At 48.8% G+C, this 24,541-nt stretch overlaps 1 protein-coding gene across 1 annotated transcript in view; it reads right to left on the bottom strand.

Moving 5' to 3' along the window:
- Positions 1-1,390: 1,390 nt before the first annotated feature.
- Sdk1 (sidekick cell adhesion molecule 1) overlaps positions 1,391-24,541 on the bottom strand; it is a 954,927-nt gene continuing 931,776 nt past the window's right edge. The window contains exons 41-45 of the mRNA XM_035444149.1: positions 22,303-22,467; positions 19,673-19,810; positions 15,448-15,568; positions 12,173-12,302; positions 1,391-1,645 (exon numbers count right to left, since the gene is read on the bottom strand). Of these exons, the coding sequence (XP_035300040.1) occupies positions 1,391-1,645; positions 12,173-12,302; positions 15,448-15,568; positions 19,673-19,810; positions 22,303-22,467 (809 nt within the window). The remainder of the gene's footprint in view (positions 1,646-12,172; positions 12,303-15,447; positions 15,569-19,672; positions 19,811-22,302; positions 22,468-24,541) is intronic.

Here is a 24,541-nt window from a genome sequence, read left to right as displayed (position 1 = left end):
GAAAGACGCTTCTCACTCTCTGAGTGCTCTGGGATGTGGAGCCACCCCAGCTCTGGGGCACACCCTGGCTGGGGCCAGCTGGTCACATCCAGACCCCAAGCCTGGGCTAGGGGTGGCAGGACGCTCATGGGGCCTGAGTGCCACCTAGCTGGTACTCTTTGCATTTAGCAAAACAAATCATTGAAACAATGAAAATTAAAGGAAAATATTGTCAGAAAACCTGTTAAGGCTAAAAAGCTGGCCTTGGATGGCAGGGTAGAGGGGGCAGCACCAGGGGTCAGAAGCGGGACATTAGGAGGAGAAAGGGAAGGGTCGTCGCCGCCCCCCCCCCCGCCCCCCGTGCGCCGGTGTGGGGTGCACTAGGTGACTCGCGGCCCAGGCTGGTTTCTCAGAGCCGATTGTTTTATTTGGAGACACGATCGCTTCTCGTCTTTCCCACGTACAAAGCTGAACAATGAATTAAAAGGCACCTGGAGACAGCAAAGACGCATTCATTTCATGTGACATAGTTTAAAAAAAGATAAAAAGGTTTAAAAAATACTCTGGTTCAACAATGCACACCTGCTACTGCCACAAGCAACTGCAAAAACACGCGTCTCCGCTCCTCTCTTGCTCAGCAGGGGTGGGCTGTGTGCTGTGCTGTGCTGTGTGGTCACCAGAAGGACCTGGCTGGCCATGGATGAGCCAGGGTGGCCTCCAGAGCCAGTTGGGGGAGGGACTTCCTGTATTTGTAACTGTCAGCTTGAGAGAACAGAGGAAGAGTGAGGGAAATGGAAAAGCCCCAGGGTTGCACCACCCTAAAGAGGGACTGCAGAGCTGAGCCCTCCACGGCTAGATGCTACTTGCGCAGTGGCATCCCGCGGACTCTGGTGAGAACCGGACAGAACCCAGGGGGTAAGATCAATTGTCTGAAGCACAGGCGAGAGCAAGGAGCCTCAAGTTGTTGCAAGATGGAGAAAGTGATCCAGGCTGGCTGGTTCTCCCAAAGGAGGTAGAGAGAGAAGTGGGCCGAGGATGCGATTTACCTGTCCCCCTCCGCCCTCCTGCCAGCCCTCGCCTCCCCAGATGGTTTGGAGGCCAGAGAAGCCCAGGGTTGGGGTGTGTCGAGAGCGCCCCCGCCGGCGGTGCCGAGCTATTGCACCAGGGAGATACCTTCTCTTAAAAAGAAAAGAAAACAAAGAAACCCGCTTCCTGCAGCGATGTTACAAAAAGCCATTAAAAAAACCTCCCTAAGTGAAACCTAGTTTTCACCAGTAGGTAAGATCGCTTATCAGAATTATTATTATTTGTTGTGAAACAAAAAAATTCAGCTCAGTTATCGGAGTTGATTGTCTTAACAAAAATAGACTCCAGAAGTTCTGCACCCGTCTACCCTGATGGAGGCGTGATGTCACACGAAGGAGGAGAAGCCGGTGAGGGGGGCCCGGGCTCCAGGGCCAGCTGGTGTGTAGACTCCACCCGCGCTCTGTGTGGTGATGACTGTGTGCAGGTGAGGACCCGATTCGGCCCCTGCCACCGCCTCGTATCTGTGCGGTGTTGCGGCAGGGGGACGCCGCTTCCAGGAGTTGTAGTAGGTGGGGTCACTCATGTAGTGGTTGACGAAGGAATGCTTGGGCAGGGCTTCCTCGTAGTCTGAGTCGGAGGCCTGAGGATAGGACAGGGGGACAGAGTGAGCCACAGCGAGAAAGAACAGGACGTGGTGAGGGAAACAGGAAGACTCCCATTAGTCATCCAAGGTGGGGGTGACCTGCGGGTCACCTGTTGTTGTCTGCTTTCTCCTTCCTGGAAGCCCAGGATAGGCCTATGCTGTGTCCCACCCTGGAAAAGGTTTACAGAGTCCCCACAGTGACTGTAAGGGCAGACGTTTACAGAGGCAGTGTCACCTGTAGCAGCCAATGGTAGTTTGAATGAGAACACAGGTTCATGTATTTGAACAATTGACCCCCAGTTGGTGGCGCTGTTTGGGGAGGAGGTTTAGGAGGTGTGGCCTTGTTGGAGGAACTATGTCCCTGGAGGTGGACTTTGAGAGTTTAAAGACTGGTCCCATTTCCACTCTCAGTCTCTCTGCTTCCTCCTCTCCGCCCCCTTCTCTGCTTCATGTTTGTGGTTCCAGGTGTGGGACTCAGCTTCCTGCTCCATCTGCCATGCCTGCCTGCTGTCATGTCTTCCCACCACGACGGTGATGGACTCTGAGCCCTCTGGAACCTTGCGCCCTAATACATTCTTCCTTCTATAAGTTGCTTTGGTCATGATGTTTTATTACAACAACAGGAAAGTAACTAATACACTAAAAGTAACCAATACACTAAAAGTACAATGCACTGAGTAACTAATACACTAAAAGCAAGGAACACACTGACTAACTGATACAATAAAAGAAACTAATATACTGACTGAGCTCCCTTCATCAATGTCCACTCAGGCAAAACGGGTCCTTGGCTTCAACGCAAAAAAGATCTTCAGGACTGAGCCAGCGAGAAGCAGAGTTGGAGTTTGTTTTTACCTTATTTATTTTTGGGTGGTGTATTTGTGCATGTGTGTGTATGTGTGGAGGGGGGGCGGTTACATATCTGTCTTCTCATATCTCTCTGGAAGGCAGAGAAAGATGTGGTGGTTTCTTATTTTCCCATCTACCTTATTGTTTTCAAGCAGGGTCTCTCAGTGAATCTGAAGCGGGTCATTTTACCTTGGCTGGCTGACTGGCCAGCAAGTCACCAGAATCCACCTGTCTCGGCCTCCTGATGCTGGGCATGGGTACTCAAAATTTGAACTTGGGTCTTCTTGCTTTCACAGCAAAGTGAGCCATCTTCTCAGCCCAAATCTCTCTCTATACACACACACACACACACACACACACACACACACACACACACACGCAAGTTTTATTTGGGAGCTGGAGAGATGGCACTGGCCACTCTCCCAAGAGGCTGGAGTTCCATTCCCAGCACTCACATGGCAGCTCACAACTATCTGTAACTCTGCTCCCAGGGGATCTGACACCTGCTTCTGGCCTCCTTGTGATGGGGGATGTCCTTCTGTATATATGTTTATCTTATTGGTTGATGAATAAAACACCGGTTAGGCCAATAGAGGCAGGAAGACAGGCAGGATTAGGAGATGAGGAGAACTCTGAGAAAAGAGGCAGAGAGAGAGCCTGCCAGAAGAGATGCCATGTAGGCCACCAAAGGAGTAACTGGTGCGGACCCTTCTCGTGTAAGATAAGACCACGTGGAAATACTTAGACTAATAGAAATGGGTTAATAATTAAGAGACAGCTAGCTAATAAGAAGCCCAAGCCATTGGCCAACAGTTTAATTAATAATATAGTGTCTCTGTGTGTTTATTTGGGGCTGAGAAGGGTGGCAGGACCTGGAGGGACAAGAACCTCCAGCAACATTCTTGGGTACTTTATATCCATGGATACAGACATATATGAGGCAGAACACCCATACACATAAAAATTGAAAGATTCATTTTTAGTTTTGTACATTTACTTCTGTGTGTTTGTGTGTATGTCCATACAGTTTGTATGGAGTCCAGAAGAGGGCAGAAGACCCCTGGAAACAGAGTTAGAAGTGGCTGTAAGCTGTTTTATATGAGTGCTGGGAACCAAAATCTGGCTCTCAGCAGGAACAGTAAGTAGTACACATTTTTAGCCATCTCTCCAGCCCTGTGAAAGACATTGTCAACATTGATCAGAAGCACTACGATTAAGAGAAAGACACTGGGGGGCAGGGGAAAGCAAGACACCCTGAGAGCATGGGTGTGGGCTTCTCCAGGAAGAATAGCCTTTCCACATCTCTACAATACCCACACACACCTTTTTGCTGGGTTCGGTGCTGTTATCCTCAAAGAATTGCTAAGAAAAATAAGTGAGGTCACAGGTGGGTCCCAAGTGGCACCTGACAGGACTTCAGCTGTTTTTTTTTTTTTTTTTTTTTTTTTTTTTGAGATTCCCAGGAAATGTCTGGGAGAGGAATGAGGCCCCACCTGAGGTCAATGCATTTAAACCTTAAGCCTGGTTCAATGCTGTTTAATATAAAATACCTTTATGTGGGAGGAATATTGCCTCTATGTTCACAAGCTTCATAGTAAATGTCAATCATTCTACAATTCTTGTTTTTTTTTTTTTTGTTGTTGTTGTTTGTTTTTGGTTTGTTTCTGAGACATGGTCTCTCTGTGTAGCCCTGGCTGTCCTGGAACTCACTGAGATTGCCTACCCCTGTCTTCTGAGTGCTGGGATTAAAGGCATGGGTCACCATTGTCACCTTTAATGTAGCATTTCTTAATTATAGCTGGTGGGAAGCTTTGGGGAGGCTCCAAAGTGGGAGTGTCTTTCCCTTTCCTTCCTTTTCTCCCCATCATCCTCTTTCTATTCTGCCTCACAACACACTTGTGAAGGCCTGGGAGTGCTCCTGGCCTTTGATGTATAGGCGACCAAAATGGGAGCTGCTGGGGACCAAAGAGAAAAGTTCAGCATGCCGGGGGAGGGGGCACTCTCAGTGCCACAGACCCATACTGCCCATGGAGGCTTAGATACTGCAGCAGAGGAAGCTGCTGGAATATGCCAGCGCCTGCATCTTCATCTGCGCTAGTGCTGGGACCCCAAGCACACTCCAATCTCCTGGGGATGCTAAGGATTGTCCCTTTGAGGGTCTCAGTTCATTTTATACAACAAGCCAGCAATGCCTGTAAGAGTTATTCAGTGTGCTTTCCCTCCCTCCCTCCCCTCCCTCCCCTCCCTCCCTCCCTCCCTTTTCCTCCCTTTAGCTGTTAGAGAAAGGTTCCCCTATGCAGTGCAGGCTGGCTTCTATCTTGTGATTTCCATCTTCTTACCTCAGCCTTCAGGTTCTTGGGTAAAATGTGTAAACCAAAACAATGTCTCACTTAGTTTCTGTTTTCATAAATTAGGTAAAATTATTTTCTGCTCTTTGAGTTGTCATGGAAAAGATCGCTAAAGTAGACGGAGACTGAAAGGGATTTTACTGAGTCTGCAGTGGACTCCCGGCTCCCCACTGGACACTCCATCCTTCTAGACACACGTTTTAGCCTCCACAGCTTCCAAGCAGGGCTCCTGGGACCAGGATTTATGGCTGTGTTTAAGATATACTCTCCAGCTGTTCTCTAGGGGCCTTAGGCTTAGGAGGCAATGCTCTCTGTAAACTAGGACTGGAAGGCAAGCGGATGGAGACAGGCAAGAGCAGGACTCTGTGTGGTCGTCTGCTGTGAAGTCTTCAGACATTGTCTTGGAGTCTAAAAGCTCTGGGGGAGGACACTGAGATCCACAGAAGCCATCTCTTTTCTTCATGGGGACTTCACTGGGTCCCCAGGATTGGGTGAAGACCATATTGTTCCCCAGTTCCACAAACTGGGACTAACTTTATTCTCCTTGAGGTGGTATGCAAGATTTGACCTTGAGTGGGGTTCCTTATCTGCTGGCTAAGATCAACAAATTCAAAAGAACTTCTCAGGCCATGTCCATGGGGGAATCTCAGCCAATGGCAGTGGAAATTAAGCACTTGCTATGGACTCCTGGACAATTTCGGTCAGTTCTATTAGCTATTGGCAACTGGGAGAATGAGAGTGTGTGGGTGTGGCTTAGCTCAAACGAATCCAAGCAATGAAGGAGTCACATCCATCAGTGGAACCACACCTGTAAATTCTGCCTCTGTGAGCTTGCCTGGCCTCCACCTGGAAACCCTAGGGGTCTCCTTCTGCTATCTTGAAACTCCCACCAGCCCCCCCTTTTTTTTTCCAGCCATGGGGCTGTAGAGAAGCAGTGTTAAGAGCAGGTTGGACTTCTGATGGGCTGGAATGGACTGCTACAGTTTTGTGGAAGTCTGTAATTGTGTGTGTGTGTGTGTGTGTGTGTGTGTGTGTGTGTGTGTGTGTGTGTGTGCATGGATATGCATATGTGTGGGTGTATGCACATGAAAGCCAGAAGACAACCTAGGTGTCATGTTTTAGGAGTCATTTATCTTGATTTGTGAGACTAGGTCTCTCACTGGGACCTGTTGCATGTCCATTTTGGCTGGGCTGTCTGGCCAGCGAGCTGCAGAGGTCCTCTTGCCCCCACTTCCTCAGCATTGGGAGTGTGAGTATGTGCTGCCAGGCTCAGCTTTTTACTTATGTGCTGGGGATCAGACTCAGAATTTCATGCATGAACAGAAAGAACTTTACAGACTGAGCTCTCACGCCAGCCTGAGTGTGTCCTGAGTACTGTAGGGGACCAACGGATGCTGTCAACATGCTCATACAGTAGACATATGAGATCAACCAGATGCCATTTCATTTATAAAATGTCTTCAGAATTTTAATTAGGGATCAAATACGAAATGTCCCCATAGGCTCTTGTGCTTAGTCCTGGCTGGTGGCGCTGTTTTGGGGGTTTGGAACTTTTTGGATATGAAGCCCAGCTGGTAGATTGGGGGGGTCATAGAGGAAGAACTCCCTCCCTCCTCCCTCCTCCCCTCCCTCCCTCCCTCCCCTTACCTTCCAATCCTTTCCCTTGTCTTTTTTTTTTTTCATGTATTTTCTCACACCAACAAAATGAGTAACACAGGGGCCATTGCCCTGTACACAGCCATGTCTCAGTTCTTGTGTCTGCTCCTGGACCACTTGGAACGAAGCCATCCTGGACAGTGATTGGCTCATAGGATCAGAGAATGGTGTGTGTGCCTTGCCCTGACCAATCAGAGCCTTGCCTTGGGAGTCTGCAAAGTGCTTGTGGCTGGAGAGACTGACTACCAGTGTAGGGTACAGTTTGATGGGCAAGTGGTCCCCAAGCTAATTGGAGGGAACTCTACCTTTGTGCAGAAAGCACCTTTGAAGAAAGAACAAGACTGTTTCTTACTTATTGTTATGGGAGAAGACACAGGATGCTAGAGATGATTGGTACTGTGGACTCCCACTCAGGCCTTGCTGTGGCTTCTCTGATGGGGCTACATCCAGATACTGTTCTTCCTTTGCTGCCAGTCCTGTTTATTCTTTATCTGACATTATTTTTGAATGCAGATGTATTTTAGTGACTGAGAATTTTTGGCAAAAGAGTTGCCCCAGGGTCTTCCTTCCTTCCTTCCTTCCTTCCTTCCTTCCTTCCTTCCTTCCTTCCTCCCTCCCTCCCTCCCTCTTTCTTGTTGCCTGTGATGTGAAGTCTTGGTGTGCTGGTTTCCCAGGAAACCACAGAAAGGACAGAAGGTGACTGAGTGCTCTGTCAGGCTTACTATGAATGCTTGCTGAGCTGTAGGGGGGTGGGCTCAGGACTTGGGGATGCACCAGAAAGATGAAAAATCCTGCACTACCAGGGAAGCAATTAGGTATGAGGGATCATTCCAATTAGTGAGAGCTAGAAAAATTTTGAAAACTGTTTTTTTTTTTTTTAAATTTCTGGGGGGCATTGCATGCATGCCTCTGTGTGTGTGTGTGTGTGTGTGTGTGTGTGTGTGTGTGTGTGTGTGTGTGGTGTGTGTGCCTGGTGTGTTAATGACGGATGTCTTTCCCCGCCCCTGTCTCTCTCTACTTTAGTTTTTGAGACAAGGTCTCTCTCTGAACCTGGGGTTTGCTGATTTGGCTTCAGCAGCAGCCAGTGTACATCCAGGGTCCTCTTGTCTCTGGCCACACCTGAACACTCAGATTATGCTCCACCACACATGGCTTTTGTGAGTTCTGGGGATCTTAACTCTGGTCTCCATGCTTGCTCAGCGAACTCTTCAACCACTAACCCATCTCTGCAGACCCTGATTTATTTTTTGAGATGGTTTCTCACTAGCTTGAAGCTTGCTGATTTGGTTAGACTGTCTAGCCAGTGAGCTCCAGGAATCCACTTGTCTCTGCCTCCCCAGTGCTGGTTTACAAGCCCTTGCCACCATACCAGCATTTACTAGGGTTCTGGGATCAAACTCAGAGTCCTGTATTTGCTCAGCAGGCTCTTGCTTTACTGACTGAGCTGGCTCCTCAGCCCCAGTGGATCTTTTACAAATCTCTCCTCACTGTCTTCCCTGAGTACTGTTTCCAAAGACTCGAAGGTGGATGTTTACAAAATCATTTCCCTGGTTAATTCATTGTCCCACTGGAAACAACATCTTCTGGAGGCTCCAGCTCACTATTTCACAAGTGGCTTTTTCTCCAGGCTGGATGACTCTGACCTTCAGAGTGGTCAACAGGGCTCAACCCTGATGCTTATTTTCCTAACACAGCACTGACTTCTGATCTAGGCCATTAACTAGAGGTTGGCTGAAACAGAAGTGTGGATGAGGCTCTTAGAGAGACCAGCAAGCACTCAGGGTTGCTAGGCAATAGCATCCAACCAAATGCTGCAGCACTCACTTGCAAATATGTTTGAGGTTTTTTTTTTTTTTTTTTTTTTTTTTTTTTTTTTTTTTTCATACAGGGTCTCATGTAGCCCAGGATAGCCTCATATTCCCTATGTAGCTGAGGATGTCCTTAAACTTCTCTGCCTTGCCTCTACCTCCCGAGTGCTAAGACTGCATGTGTGTACTACCACATGGGGTATGTGAATGTGTGTATGTGTGTATGTGCTGGGCAAGCCCTGTACCAACTGAACATACTCTAAGCCCCCAAGCCTGGCATATAGACCACAAGATCCTCTAGAAGGCAGTTTGAAGATTCAAATGCAAAAACCCAAGTATTAGGGTTACAGTATAAACTAGTGCTTTGCCTTGGGTTCATGCCAATGGCAATACCAGATGGACACAGGAATTGGCCAGTGTCCCTGTGTTTTTCAGAGCTCCAAGAGACAAGGAGGCTGGGATCCTACTGCATCTCTGCTGGAAGTGTCACCCTTCCTAGAAGCTGATGTGTCACTGGGAAAGGACCTTTCCTGCCCAGGGCATCTAAAACCCATTTCCACAAACACTGGCATGGTGAAAAGTCTGTGCTCATGGGGACACAGGGCCTGTCTGGTGTTAGCTGTCAGTGTCTTGCCACCAGTGTCACATAGCACCATGGCATCTTTTGTCACTCCAGACAGAAGTAAGAGGTTGATCTAAGTGAACTTCGCCTGAACTGGCCCTTCCAGAATGATCTGATGGCTCCCTCGGTTGAGGTCCTGGGGTGGTTAGTGCTTGCAATTTCCCTCAATGCACACACTTCAGAAACAGCAAGAGAAAGAACCCTGGAAAACAGACAGCCTCCAAGGACTCATCCACTCATGAGCCAGGGAGCCCCAGTGGTCCCGGCCCAGGGATTCTTAGCTGGCAGTCATGAGGCCTCAGGTGGAAGGCTATTGAGAGGCTTCAGGGCCCAGGACCCTGAGGCCTTAGGAGGCTCTGCATGTTTATGTAGTTCTTTGGCTCTTGGAAGGAACTGCTACCCCAAAGACCTTGTAAACCATAGGGCACCCCTGGGGAGTGACAAGAGCATGTTCTCCACACAGCACAGGGCTTGTGATAGTAGCAGGCAGCCAAGCTCATAGGCCCCTGGCCTCCTCAGCCACACAGATGTGCCTCAGTGGTTCCCAGAGGCAGGTGTGGTAGGAGAGAGGGAACTCAGCCAGGTGCTCTGGCCAGCTCATCAGTGAGTACCTAGGAAAAGCTTCCAAAACCTATCAGCCCTGAACATTACATGTGGATGATGTGTAGCTTTTACCTCCACACTGAAACCTGTGCTCCCGGAGGGAGGCTCAAGAAGACTCAGGAGATACACAAAATTCACAAGTCGCAGGAAACTCGTGAAACATACAAGATCCCCAAAGCCCCTTCCCAATGTCATAGAAACCAACAATTGCTGGGAAGAGAGAGGAGGCTCTCCCACCTGCCAGGTTGCCTGCAAGGCATGCAGGGAGCTCTGGGGGTGGTGCAGCTTTCCTGAGGTGTCACCCACACTGGGCTGGACTTTGGGTGATACAACTGCCTTTGATTCCTTTTAGCAGACTGGCATTCCTCTACAGTGTCCCCCTATAGTGTCCCTCCTCTCCTGTGTCTGCCCTCCCAACTTTCCTCACTGTCTTCTCCATGCTCATTCCCTCCTTTTCTGCCTCTCTCTGAGCGCGCACGCGTGTGCACGTGTGTGTGTGTGTGTGTGTGTGTGTGTGTGTGTAAATGATTACATACATATGTATTTATGCATGTGTGAGAGAATGTATATATGTGTGTATTTATGCATGTGTATACATATATATGTATTTGTGCGGGTGTGCATATAAGTATGTATGTATTATTTCCTAGCTCAGTGCTTAGGTAAATCTTGTTATCTCTTAAAAAGAATCAGTTGAATTTGAACCTCAAGCCATCTCATGCATTTGAGAGAAGTAGATGCAGGCATGCCTTTTTTTTTTTATTTTTTGGTTTTTTGAGACAGGGTTTCTCTGTGTAGCTTTGGAGCCTATCCTGGCACTTGCTCTGGAGACAGCCTGGCCTTGAACTCACAGAGATCCGCCTGCTCTGCCTCCCAAGTGCTAGGATTAAAGGCATGTGTCACCAACGCCAGACTGATGCAGGCATGTCTTATGAACCTATTTTTAAAAAATTAATTAAGGAAGCAATTTATTAATTTTGAGATGAGTTCTCATGAACCCAGGCTGGCCACAAGTTTGCTAAGCAGCCGAGGATGACCTTGAGCTTTTGATCTTCATGTCTCCACTTCCCAAGTATCAGGATTATAGGTGTGCATCACCAAGCCTGGTTTATGTGGTGCTGGGGATGGAACCCAGAACTTCTACCAATTGAGCTGCATCTCAGTCTTCATTTGGAGAATCGTTTTATGAGCAGACAAACAACTGAGAATTTTTTAGTTCAATTTAGATTGATCTGAGATAGGCTAGTTACTATCCAGAACTGGACTGGAAGAGATGGGGTAAAGCTGGGCTCTGGAGACCTGAGGATGGGTATGCTACCCAGCACACTTTCTGTCTGTTGGAGAACCAAGCATGTGCAGAGTGAGAGACATGAGGCCTGGCCCACAGTAGGTGCTCAGCACGGCAGAGTGATATGTGTCAATGTACAGGGAACACACACACACACACACACACACACACACACACACACACACACACGTCACAAAGACACCACCAGCGACATGCCCAGTACTGCAGGGAACAGTGGGCCAGCAGCTAAGGATCCTGCTCACAAGGCCCAGCTCTATCAGTGGATACAGGAAGCCTGATGCAAGGCCATCCTGCTGCCTCCCCTCCTGCTGCTCTTCAAAGAGCAGCCACCATGAGGTAACACTGCTTAACCTCAGTCAAGAAGAGGCAGGCCTGTTCCTGCAGGCCTTCAGTGACAGCCCTCCAGCAGAGACAAACACACCTCTCCAGATATCACACTGCTACTTGTTCCTGAAAGCCTGAGGCTATGTTATAGACTCCGAGTCCTTTGTAAACAGGACATGTTAAGTGAGGCTCAGCTGGACCTTGCCAGCGCCCACCCACTGCCAACTCACTGGAGTTCGTATATAAGCCACATTGAAAAGGAACTGTTTTATTGAGCCTTCGGGCTCAATAAGGCCCAAAATCAGGTCAAGAATGAAGGTGAGAGTGTATTGTAGATTAGATATTGATTTAGAGGTGTGTGCTGAGATATGGGCCAGGAATACATGTTCAGCGAATGGCCTGTGGCTCTTGCTCTTCTTGAGGCTTGCAAATAGGACCCTTGGGGACACACAGTGGAACTACTGATTGAACCCTTCATGCTGGTCAACATGGGGCACAGAGACATGGGTGGCTAACACCTGCCCACCCCCAGCTGCTGGCTTTCCCAGTTGAAGCTCCCTTCCACATGCATGAGTGAGTCCATTAACATGATCTCATGGAGGGAGCTGGAGAGCTCACAACAGTCACGAGGCCCCTCTGTGTCCTGAGATTATTTAGAAGATAGGTAGTTGACTAGGGGTGGGGGCTCTTTGGGGGTGAAGCTGTCTGAGAGTCACTTGAGCTCATATAAGGAGCCCCAATAAACTCACTGGTTCATGTGGTGGTTTAGATCGAGTGCCAACGTGGTAGGGCCTAGACTCCCCCAGGAGACAAAACTATCTGTGAGGGAATTTCTAGATTAGGTTAACTGAGGTGGGAAGAGCCACCCTGAATGTGGGCAGGATCATCCCACATTCAGCATCATCACTGGCTGCGAGACCCAAATGAGATGAGCTAAGTTGAGGAATTAGAAGGCTCATGAAGCAAGCATGGCAGTCACTGCTCGGAAGCAGGCATGACACTGACCTCGGATTCTGACCCATCCACCGACTTCTCCTTGAGGTTCACACTCTCGGTCAGCACAGCGCCATTGTACTTGTTGCAGATGTCCTCGTCGGAGTAGTGCAGACCTCCGGGGCTTGGTCGGGGTGGGGATCTAAAACAGGATGATGCCACAAGTTACTCTGGACACAGGACAGTCCCCTGGGGGTGGGGCTCCTAAGCTGCTGTCTGGCAGCTCATGTGGGAACAACGAGGAAAGCACCTCCAGTGACTTCACATTATGGCTGATATGGAGCTCCAAGCATTGGTTACTGTGATTCTACAGCCTGTAGGCTTCAGGGCAAGGCCAGGGCACTAGGGACAAGCTGTCCTGGCCAAGTGGAACTTTCAACAAGAAGAACATGTGAGGTTTGGGCCAGCAGGAGGCACAGAGGGAGGATGTACACACTGGCCAGGGATGAGGGCGAATCTATGGGGAAGAGTTTGACATGTCAGGATGGGATTTGTGGATAGTCTCCTGCGGATGAGGATGAGTGGGATTAGGGAAGTGTGCACTAGCCTGGGCTCCCACACCACTGAGGCCCAAGGGCAAGAAGGCTCTGTGGCATTAGCCCTTAATGACTGAAAGAATCCTTAGTCCAGTCACTGCTCCCTGTAATATTCAGACTATAAGCAGCAGGCAGAGCCCGTGTCTGGTTTGTAACTAGTGGGATATGGGTCACATTATACTATATAGGAAGTGTGGAGCTGTCATTTCCTTTGGTCACAATCACATAACATTGTATGGAGGCCATCTTGGCCAGCTGGAGATAGAGTGTGAAGCGTGGCCAACTCTTTTGAGTATATTGAGCATGTGTGCATATCTGTGTATCTGCATGTGTGTGGATGGACATGCATGCATTTGGAGGTCAGAGGATGATGTCAAGTATCTTCCTCAATAGCTCTTCACTTTGTTTATGAGGCAGGGTCTCTCCCTGGGCTCACTGACAAGGCCAGCCTGTATAGCTAACTTGCTCTAGTGACTCCTTGCTCTAGTGACAGAGTCATGTCTCCAGAGACCTGGGATTACAGGGAGGCCACCATTCTTGCCTGGTGTTGACAAGGGTTCTAAATTCAGGTCCCCATGCTTTCATGGCAGGTGCTTTAACCACTGAGCCATCTCTCCACTCCCCTGGTTTCTTTTTTGAGATGGAGACATTATAACCTGGAGGGAAACTCTGTGCTTAGCATTAATGAATTGTTAAATGAGTCAGGATACAGCCCATCTTTTTCATCCTGGGGCTCTTCAGGGGTGCCTGTGACTGTGGTCAGCTAGATGGGCAAGGTGCACTTGCCCATTCCTACATGCAGGACCCTCAAGCTGAAGACGTGTGCAAAGCTGAGTGGTGGTTATAGAGAGGTGACCCTTCCCACCACAATGGGGAAAGTCATCCTCAGTGGCATGAGCATGGGAAAGCCCTATTCCCAGCGAGTCTGGCATCCTGGCTGTCATGACCCCTGTGGGGTTGGCTCTGCCATACTTTTCCCAGGAAAGCCCAAAGGGAGGTTCAAGGGCCTCCTTTTAAAAACTATTATTATTTTTGATGTGAATGTCTGTGTGCTCACATGTGCATGTGCCTGACATATGTGCAGAGGTCTGAGAACAACATGCAGGAGTTGGTTCTCTCCTTCTACCATGTGAGTCCCAGCAATTGAACTCAGGTCATCAGGCTTGGTGGCAAGAACCGTTTCCTGCGGAGCCATCTTACTGGGCTCAGGGCCTCCATTTTCCCAACCTCAAAAATGACTTATTTTGGGAGAGACTCATTTGTCATCTAACCATTTAGATGAATCTTTCCTCTTCTTTTTAATCTAAGGCACTACAATGGGGCCTTCCCACATAAAAGCAGCACTGCTTGACCAGACAGCTTTGAGCCAATTGTGCCTCTCTCAAAAGTTTTTTTATTTGTGTGTGTGTATCTTATGCAAGCCTATATACATGCTGTACATGCATACATGTATGTGAATGCATGTAGAGGCCAGAAGTTGATGTTAGTGTCTTCCTTAATCACTCTATAACTTAGTTTTAAGACCGAGTATGTTACCAATTTGGCTAGACTAGCAGGCAAATGGAGCCCCAGGAATCCCCCTATCCCTAACCAACCCTCCTCAGTGGTGGGGCTACAGATGTGTGCCATGATGCCCAGCTTTTTACATGAGTGTTGGGAATCTGTACTCAGGATCAAGCTTGCATGACAGGCGCTTATACAGTGGGCTATCACTCTAGTCTCTGTTATTCTCTTTTGAGACAGAGTCTAACCATGTGGCCCAGGCTGGCCTCAAACTTGGCAATTCTCCTCCATGGACCCTGAATACTGACATGACATGCCTACACCACCACAGTTGGCTCTAGGCTTTGGTTTAAAGGTATGTGAGACTTCAGCTAGAGGGAGCAGTCAGGGTGACCCCATGTAACTGCCAGGCCTTCCTTGTTCTTAGGGCTCTGTGAACATACAGACCAAATATAAACAGCACAGGGCTCTTTGTAGCTCACACTTGTGAACCTGGGACTATCAAAGTGAGGACAAATGGCTAGTTGTCCCTTCTGACTCAATTTGGTTTTGTCTGTGGCTCTCTGTGGGCTCATGATGGCACCTGACCCTGTGAGAAAGAAGCCAATGGTTGTGGATGAACAAACCAAACCCAGTGAGCCCTTTCTTTTCCGGAACTGTGGCAGCTGTGGAGTAGCTAAGCTGAGACCCCCTGGCTGCTTCAGACCACCTAGTGTCACACCTGTGCTCTCTCAGATGGCCAAGTGGCAAGGTGGCACTCTGTTCTGAACACATGGATGTGGACTGAAGACTTGACTTCCTCTGCAGAAACTGCCTCGGTGCTTGAGGGTCAGATGCCTGGGGACCCACTGTTGACACCTACCACCCTTCCAAAATTGTAGTCCCCTGAGCTTTCATACAAAACTATTGTTCCTGAGCTGGGCCACAGAACCTCACAAATCTAAGAGCCAATGTACAGGTGCTAATGCCTATGACTGTGTGTGTGTGTTTGTGTGTGTGTATGCAGTTGTGCACATGCTAAAGCATATATGTGAAGGTCAGAGGGCAACTTCTGGTGTTAGTCCTCACCTTCTACCATCTTCAAGACAGGGACTCTGTTTGATGCTGTGTATACCAGGCTAGCTGACCCCTAAGCCTCCAGTTACAGACACACATTGCTTTATATGGAATTCATTTGGTAGGTACCTGTGGATGGTTGGGGGAACATCCCAGTCATTTGTCCTTCAGGGGCTCAGTAAAGCCTCCTACCTGGTTCCATTCTTTTTGGAGAAGGTGCTTTTGACATTGAGGTGGCGACTGTTGAGCTCCAAGGCCGCAAACCCTCCATTATCCAGGGTCACTGACTCTTCCATGTTGGAGATGCCCTTACCTAGAGCCGATGGGAAAGTGGCATTGTCTTAATGATGTGTCCGCTGCGGTGACACGGGGCGGGTCAGTCAACACCACCAGCTCCTGTGCCCCAGTCATTGTGGCCCCCAGAGCCACATGGCATCAGCCTCAGCCTGAGAGGCAGCTGGGGCTGACATGAGGAGCAAAGCATGCACTGCAACACTGGAGAGGAGCAGCGATATTAACATTTCAGGGTTTATCTTGACTGATGCCAAAATGCCAGCGTCCCTGCCAATAGGTTATGAAAATGTGCTCAGAATGCATTCCCTCATTAAAAGTCAGGGAAGTCAGATGTTTCACTAGTCACAAAATTAAAAAACTCACAATCATGTAATGAAATTGGAAGTAAGACACATGCTTAAATGGGTAAGATAGGTAAAGAAAGGATTTCCTTGAAGTGATAAAGATGTCCCAAATGGATGGTGGTGCAGGCCGCATGTGTCTTTGCATTAACTGCTAGATTGTAGGGGCCCATTCCCTGTGGAGAGATACTATTGCAGCCCAGATACAGCAAGGAGGGCCTAGGCCCTCCCTCAAATGATATGACAAAGTTTGAAGGTCCCTTGTGGAGGGCCTCACTATCCCTGGGGAAGAGGTGGGGAGTGGGATGGGGGTTGGGGGGGTTGGGGGGAAATATGGGAGGATGGGAGGGCGAGGGAATGGGGGATAGATATGCAAATATGAGTGCCTCTAAAATAAAAAACTAAAAAAGTAAAAAGAAGTGTGAGTTGGTGGGAAGGAGTGAGTCACATATGACTAAATTCTTAGAAAAAATTAAATAAATCTACAAATGTGTAACTATGAGGGCGACACTTTGAAAACTATTATTTATTTATTTGGTGTGTTTCTGTGGGTGTGCATGCTACAGCACCTGTGTGGAGGTCAGAGGACAACTTTTAGGAGTTGAGTCAGCTCCTGGGAATTGAACTCAGGTCTTCAAGCTTGGCAGCAGTGCCTTTACCTGCTGAGTCATCTCTCCAGCCCTATGTGATGGTCAATCTTGCTTAACAATTTATTGGAATTCAGAATCACCCAAGAGATAAACCTCTGGTCGTGTCTGTGGAGGATTTTCTAGATTAGGTTAACATCCACATAGCCCTGGGGTTATAGACAAGGGCACTGCCATGCCCTAGATTTTACATGGGTGTTAGGGATTTGAACTCGGATCTTTATGCTTGTATAGAAGCACTCTTGCTCACTAAGCCATCTCCCCAGCCCCTATCCAGGAAGTTTGCACTGGCACATTGGTGCTCAGACTCTGTCTTCTACCTTCCAATGTGGGCTGAGAGATTCTTTGAAGGTGAAGATTTTATGTGTCATGTTCCCCACTATCCTGCTGCCCCAGGACAGTGTCACCTTGCCCCGAAGACATGTTAAGGTATATGTTCACCCTGAGAGGATTCCCTGCAATGGGCACCCTGCACCTTCCATGTGGCTGGATGCCAAGACTTAAAAGCCCACAGTGCAGTAGATTGATGCTACGTTTGCCTCTGCTCAGGGATGGTGAGGACAAAATGAGAGGGGTTATCAGGCTAGGAAACAACTAAGGACATGAAAAGGCATAAATTCCTCCCCACCCAGTCACCTTCTGGGAGACTAGCCCCACCCCCTCAGGCTTCAATTATGATGTTAAATTAATACCCTAGGGGGAGGCTGGGTATGGGAAGCTGCAGGTCTGATGTGTCTTTTCTAGACTGTTTCCCAGATGGAAGAGCAGAGAGAGACACATAGGAAGACTTTATGCTATTCTGTAACTGCATTAACTCACTAAAATGACATGCCATTCATACACTGTAAATCCTAGGGGAATAAAATCTGATTTATGAACACTTGTTAGAAGTGAATTTATACAGAGAAGAAAAAGAATAAACCCTTTCCTTTCAGGGATGGATTGCTAATGTCCAGGTGATTTAGGTGCTCCATCTCATTAACCCCTCCGGTGGTACTGATGCCCGGATCGGAGGGATCCCTGGAGCACTACTTTTGCCCCAGGGGATCAGCATGGCTGTGATCTCCATTATCAGATTAACAGCCCCTCAGCAAGGACAGACCTTTCTAGAAAGTAAAGACAGACTAACAGTGGAAACCCGAGTCAAAGGTAGGCCCAAGTAGCCTGGTAATTGTGTTGTAGTGTGTGTGTGTGTGTGTGTGTGTGTGTGTGTGTGTGTGTGTGTGTGTGTGTGTGTGTAGGCAAGAGGTCAGCCTGGGGTATCATTCCCCAGGAACCAACCATCTTTTTTGAGGCAGGGTCTCTCACTGGGACCTGGGGCTTACAGATCAAGTTAGGCTGGTCAGCAGTCTCCACCCTTCCAGCTCTGAGATTACTAGTAGGTAGCATTAAGCCCAGCTTTTCCTACATGAGTGCTAGGGTTCTAACTCTGGCCGACAAGTTTACAGTCAGTACTTTACCAACTGAGTTACATCCCCAGCCCTGTTGTGTTCTTTGGCTCAAGCATAGCTGTAATAACTGCTGCAGGGCAGGGCCTTGAGGCTGTGCAGTGAAAGGCCACAGATGTAAAGTTGTTTTCTAGGTATGCTAAGAAATGGTCTTCCTGGTCGTTATGGGGCTTTTAAAAATTGAGGACAGTAAAGAGCATTAATGTATAGTGTGTGGAGTGGTATGTTCTCATCTTGTGCAGCACTTCTGTGCAGGAATGGAGTCTGCCTAGCATCTATAAGGCTGACTCGCACACCATCCCACTCTGCTCCTCTCCCCCAAGATGCAACCATAGCGTTGCTTTCCAGAAACACACTTCCACTTGGCCTTCTCCTGACCTCCATGTGTAAGAAGCCACACCACATGAATGAGTGTTCCTGCCTACATGTTCATCTCTCTAACTGAAGGGACCAGCTCCCCATTTTGGCAGCCATAACAGCTGAACACGTGCTTGTCTGACCTTGTCTTGGTCACTAGGAGGTCAGATGCCTGCCTCGTGGCAAGAAACCAATCAGAAGTTAGCTGGTGGTGCTATGCTTTACGGCTCTGGGTGTGCTTTATGGACAAGTGCACAGCAATGATGCGCAGAGCATAGCAACCACCCTGGGAGGGCCTATGGGCCATAACAACCAGTTGACCAATCAACACAGAGCAAACCCTCCCAGCCTGGAGGCACACCAATGCTGAGCCTGTGCATACCCCTAGACACTCCCCTTATGCTGCCCTTTAAGATCTCTATGCAGACACTTCGAGCTGTCTTTCTAGCCATCAGCCATGGTGGGTGGATGAAAGACCGGAGCTAACATGGGGTTAGCTCGTTAAACAACTACAATAAAGCCTCATGCTGTTTGCATCAAGTTTCTGCCTCCGCATGGTGATTGGGGTGGCTGAGGTCCTGGGCTGAGATCCTGGGGGCCTGAGCTTCCGAGGGTCTTTCATAACAATGGCGATCAGTCCAACAGCACACATGGAGGATGGAGAACTAGCTCAGTTCTGCTGACCAGAACTGAGCTCTGCTGACCATGAGGGAACTGACCCTCAGAGGGGTCAGAGCTAGAGGAGGGATGAGGGGATGGAAAGTGTGATCCTACCATTGGAACTTTCCATCACACTCTGTGAGCTACCCCAAATACCCAAGGTGGGTCCCAGCTTATTCCTACATCAGAGGGGCTGGGATGAGACTTTTCTTTTTAACACTCATCCTTCCCAGTCCTGTTTAAAAATGTGAGCACATAAGAGAAATAGGGGTGGGAAAGAAGATTCAGAGAACTCAGCAAATCCAACACCATGGCCAAGACACATGGCTAATATAAGGGGCAGAAACTGTATTGCCAGTCCTGGAGCTCTTCTCCTGCTTGGGTAGTGCTGGGGATGGAGTTCAGGGACTCTGGCATCCTAAGAGAGTACTCTACCACCGAGCCACACCCCAGTTCCTCACTGGGGGATTCTAGGCAGGTGCTCTACCACTGAGACATACCATTAGGCCCTCACTGGGGAATCTATACAGGTGCTCTAACACTGAGACAACTTATTTCCCTAATATTTATGCACTTTTAGAGGATACCCTGGCAGATCCAGCAGAGAAACCAAATATCAGGCTTCATGTCCAAATGCCAGGTCACCATGGGGGAGAGGCAGATGTCACACCTGTGCCACAGTTCTTGTACTTCTTGCTTTGCCCATGGAGGACCAGTGCGAAGACCACCAGGAGGACAAGGAGGAGGCTAGAGAGTGCCATCACCAGCAGGAACCACCACTCCTCATAGAATGGGGCTTCAGCTTGTGCTGTGGAAAAGATCATATAGGATGAGGCTCAACAGCAGTTCCATACAGCCATCTCCCCAGAATCTAGTAGCAGGAAGGAGAAAAGCTCTCTAGTCTTAACTGTCGTTGGCACCATTCCCTGGCTGGGGTCCTAAACTATATGTGGTTGTTTAAATAAAAGTGGCCACCCAGCCATAATGAGTGACACTATTAGGAGGTGTGGCCTTGTTGGAGTAGGTATGGATCTGTTGGAGGAAGTGTGTCACTGGGGGTGAGTTTTGAGGTCTCAGATGCTCAAGCCAGGCCCAGTGTCTCACTGTCTCTTCCTGCTGCTAGAACTCTCATCTACCTCTCCAGCACCATGTATGGCTACATGCCACCAAGCTTCCTGCCATGATGATAATGGACTAAACCTCTGAAACTGTAATCAAGCCTCGATTAAATGTTTTCCCTCATAAGAGTTGCTGTGTTCATGGTGTCTCTGCACAGCAATAGAAACCCTACCACACTGTATAAATGAAGAAAGGGAGCTGAGCATGGCTTCGTTGCTCTCTGCTTCTTGGTTGCCTGTCAATGTGGTGTGATGAGCTGCCTGAAGCTCCTGCCTCCATGGTTTCTGTACCATGATGCTCTGTACCCTGAGCTGGGAGCTAGAATAAACTGTTTCTCCCCTGAGTTGCCTTTGTCAGGGTACTGTGTCATGGTAACAAGAAGAGAAACTAGGGAAGGACAGATGTACTCCAGACCCCTTTATCCTCCTCCTGACCTTACCCCTGAGAACAACCGCCATGCCTCTCCTAATCCCACCCATTTAGAAACACTGACTTAAAGTGTGACCTAGCTTCGCCTCCCTGGCTCAGCCTTCCCTCAAGAGATGTTGTGTGCTTTGCTTCATTACCCTTGTTGATTTCACCATGGCAACCTGGTCCCAACCAATTTGATCATTCTCTACTATCCTATCCCCTCACATCCATCCTTTAACACTGTCACTGGAGAAATCTCTCTCGATGGAAATAACATACCCCCGCTCCCACCCACCTACTCTACTGGCTTCCATTGGTGACAAACAAGGTAATGGCTGAGCCCTCGAAGTCTCTGAAGCCCACTGGGCATATTTAGCTACCCGTTGGCCTCCTCCACTGGTCCAGGAGCCCCTGAAGTCTGGGGCTGTGTGTTATATTATGTCCCTAGCAAAAATGAACTTTGTGTTCAAACCTGCTTTTGAGACATATATTCAAAAATGTTTCGTGTAAAAGCTGCCTTGGCAAAGGGTATGCACCCTTGTTTGTTCTATTTGTTCATGAAGTGAGGAAAATGGAAAAATGTCTTCTCTACAGGTGCTGGGCCTATAGGGTCCCTCTCCTGCCTTTCAGGGTGTCCCTGTGGGGGAGCTGGTTAAATGGCACCGAGGGTCCTAAATGATGAACCTCTTACAGGCAGAGCCTGCCTCCAGCTGCCAGAACCTGCAGAAAACACTTCCACCTTCACATTAAGTATCTCATCGGCTGGATGACGAATGAGCGCATGCTGGGAATAAAGGGGAAATTGGCTTTGGATAATGGTGCACCACAGGGCTTCTCAGGCGATGACAGTGTTTTGAATCCAAAGGATGTAAGTGTGGCGTCTGGCTGTGTATTCAATATCCCACGTAGCAAGTCCGTGACTTTCAGGCTGGCCACCCAGGAGTGCTGGTCAGTTCTGTCCATTGGCAGGAAAAAGCAGCCTCAGCTGTCCTGTGGGGAGTTCTCATCCCAGGGCTTCAGTACTGATGTGAGGCCAGTGGGTGACGGTGGCTAGCATTTCTGAAGGATGTCATGAGCTGACTGGTCCAGATGGCAGTCATGGCTGGCTTGGATGCTGTGGCATCTTAGAAGTGTTTGTGGATAATGCCCCATGGAAGAAATGAGGGAGCTGCATTCCACCTGCTGTCTGTTGAGTGTGGTTCAAGGCCACGTGGGCATGAAGGTGCTTCATACAAGTCCTTCACAGATCAAGCAATGTTTTGTATTCGTGTGTGTTGTGCGTGTGTGTGTGTGTGTGTGTGTGTGTGCGCGCGCTCGTGAATCCATGTAGGCCAGAGATCAACCACAGATGTCATCCTCAGGAATACCACCTATATCCTTTTTATACAGGGTCCTTCATAGCCTCAGAATTTCACTGATCAGGCCCCAGGGATCCTCCCTCTGCCTATGCAGAGCTGAGACTGCAAGTGCCAGCCACCATGAATGGGTTTTTGATATGGCACAGAAATCTCACCTTGTTTGTAAAGTGTGCTTGGTAGTGGCTCAGGATCTGGGGTTCTGCTTGAAGAAGGCGGTCCCAGGGAGGAGTTGCATAGTATGGAGGATCTACACAGTGCTCCCCACTGCAATCTGCAGCAGCTCCTCCACCCAGCTGGAGGGCAGGCCATCCTCTCAGTCCTCCTCCCCTCTCACATGTGATGGGTGCTTCCACTTTATGCTTCTGTCTTTTGAAGAAAGGACAGCACCCCTCAAGTGTCCCGAAGGGCTTACCTGACACCGCTGTGGAAGGGCGGCTGGGTTCCCCAAAGCCTGCCTTGTTCACAGCCACCACCCGGAACTCGTAGGTCACCCCTTGCCGCAGCTTGTCCAGGCCCACAGTGTACGATGTAGCACTCCGGGGAATGTCCTTCGCAAACATGTCCCATAAGCCTTCATCTGCAAGAGGGACCAGAGATGGAGTAAAGGTCAGGGCAGCTTTTCTGGAGATGAGCCCTAGGCACCTGGCTGCCTACTTGCCTAGCTGGCCAGCTTACACCTGCCAGGGACAGAGCATCTGATGCCAGCCGCCTCAGAGGCTGGAGAGGATCATGGGTAGAGAGGCATGTCTCCTTCATCAGCAAATCCCAGAGTATCGAGCTGGGCATGATGACTTCTTTATTTGTTGTTACATGTATTTATTTTGTGTGTGGGTATGGACATGCCATGGCACATGTGTGGAGATCGAGGGACAACTTGCAGGACTGAATTCCACCATGTGAGCTCTGGCACCAAAACATTTGGGAGCGGCATTTTCTTATCTCTCACCTTCTTATCATATTCTCCTGAGTTCTTATCATATTCTCATGAGGGCCCCCTGGGCTTCCCACTTGATGTCATCTCTGACTCCCTTCTGGCGCAATGCTTTCCCTGCCTGTGCCATAAACCCCATTGCTGACTCTTTTGATCCCATTCTCGACCTAGAGACAGCTCCCCACTGGGCACTAGTTGGTCACCAGCTGGCCTGTACTCATTATAGGTTCCAACCCTGTTCTGCCTGGAAACAAAACCCAGCCAGCTGGTTAGGGGACAGTTTGAGGCACAGATTCCTTTGTCACTGCTGCCATCACTGCGGCAGTGCACGGTGTTCTCCATGCATTGTGGACAGAACGGACATCTGTGCTCCTGGAGTGGCTGCAATCCATCTATCTCAGGGCTCATCTCTTTCAGAGCAAAGTGCTGGATTGTGTGGGAAGTGGAGGCCTGGTACATGGTTGGGGACAACACTGTCAGAGCTCCATGTTCTCTGCTGGGATTTAGACCCTGGTTTCTGCCTTGAAGGCCACGTCCCAAATGAAAATATCCTATCATTGTCAAGTATCTTGAGCACCCACAGCACCAAGCCTGCCCTAAATGCAGAGTGAGCGTTTTACTAGCATCCACAACTGCTAGGGAGCAAACCCAGTAGTGCTTCGTGGCTGAGCCGCAATCCCAGCCCCTCACTGAAGGTTTCTAGGTTTCTACTGCTGAGCTCTGCCCCAGTCTGGCATTTTTAGTCAATGGTCTGGTGCGACCAATATGCTTTTGTTGTTGTTTTTACAAAGATTTTGTATTCTGGACAGATGCTAGCAAATCCTTGTTCTCAGCAATATTCACAATGCCAGAAGGTAGAAACTACCCAAGTGACCCATGGGCAGACAAAGGGCTAAACAAAATGTTGCATGTGCACACAATGGAATATCACTCCACTCTCAAAGTGAAGGGATTCTGACAATATGCATGGATGCTGAGGACAAGACACCCAGTGAAGCCAACCAGTCACAGAAGGCCACATACGGCACAGTGTTGTTTAGATGAGGTCCTCAGGTTGATGAAGTGCTGGAGACAGAATGTAGAGTGGTGGGTTCCAGGGAGTGAGAATCAGTGGTGACACAGTCTGGTTTCCAAGAGGGAAGGTGAATAGTGGTGATGTGTACACAGCACCATGAAGTCACTCAAAGCTACTGAGCCGTACACTTAACACAGTTAAATCGTGGCTGGGGAGATGGCTCAGGAGCATATGGTTTGCTGCATAAGTATGGGAACCTGAGTTCAATACCCAGCAGGGCATGGAGGTGCACTCTTGTAGTCTCAGGGCTGGGGAGGCAGTGACAGGATGATCCTTAGTGCTTGATGGCCCTTCAGCCTGGCCTTATGGGTGAGCTCCAGGCTTGAGACCCTGGAAAGAGTGGCTGAGGAATGACATCTGAGGTTGATCTCTGGCCTCCACAGGGACACACACACACACACACACACACACACACACACACACACACCAAAGTGGTGGCTTTCATTTTATGCATAGGTTTCCATAGTAGGTAAATACTAAATTTATGTAAATTCTGGTATTTAGAAAAATGTGAATAAGATTAAAGCCAGAAAATGTCTTATGTAGAAAAGAAGAAAAAGGCCAATGGCTTTGATTCCAAAGCACCAACCAACAGAGAGAAGGAAATATAGCCAGGGAAATTGGTCATGATGACACATGCACTCA

This window comes from Cricetulus griseus, chromosome 4 (assembly GCF_003668045.3).
Source record: "Cricetulus griseus strain 17A/GY chromosome 4, alternate assembly CriGri-PICRH-1.0, whole genome shotgun sequence".
Taxonomy (NCBI): Eukaryota; Metazoa; Chordata; class Mammalia; order Rodentia; family Cricetidae; genus Cricetulus; species Cricetulus griseus.
This window is presented reverse-complemented; position numbering and strand designations above follow the sequence as displayed.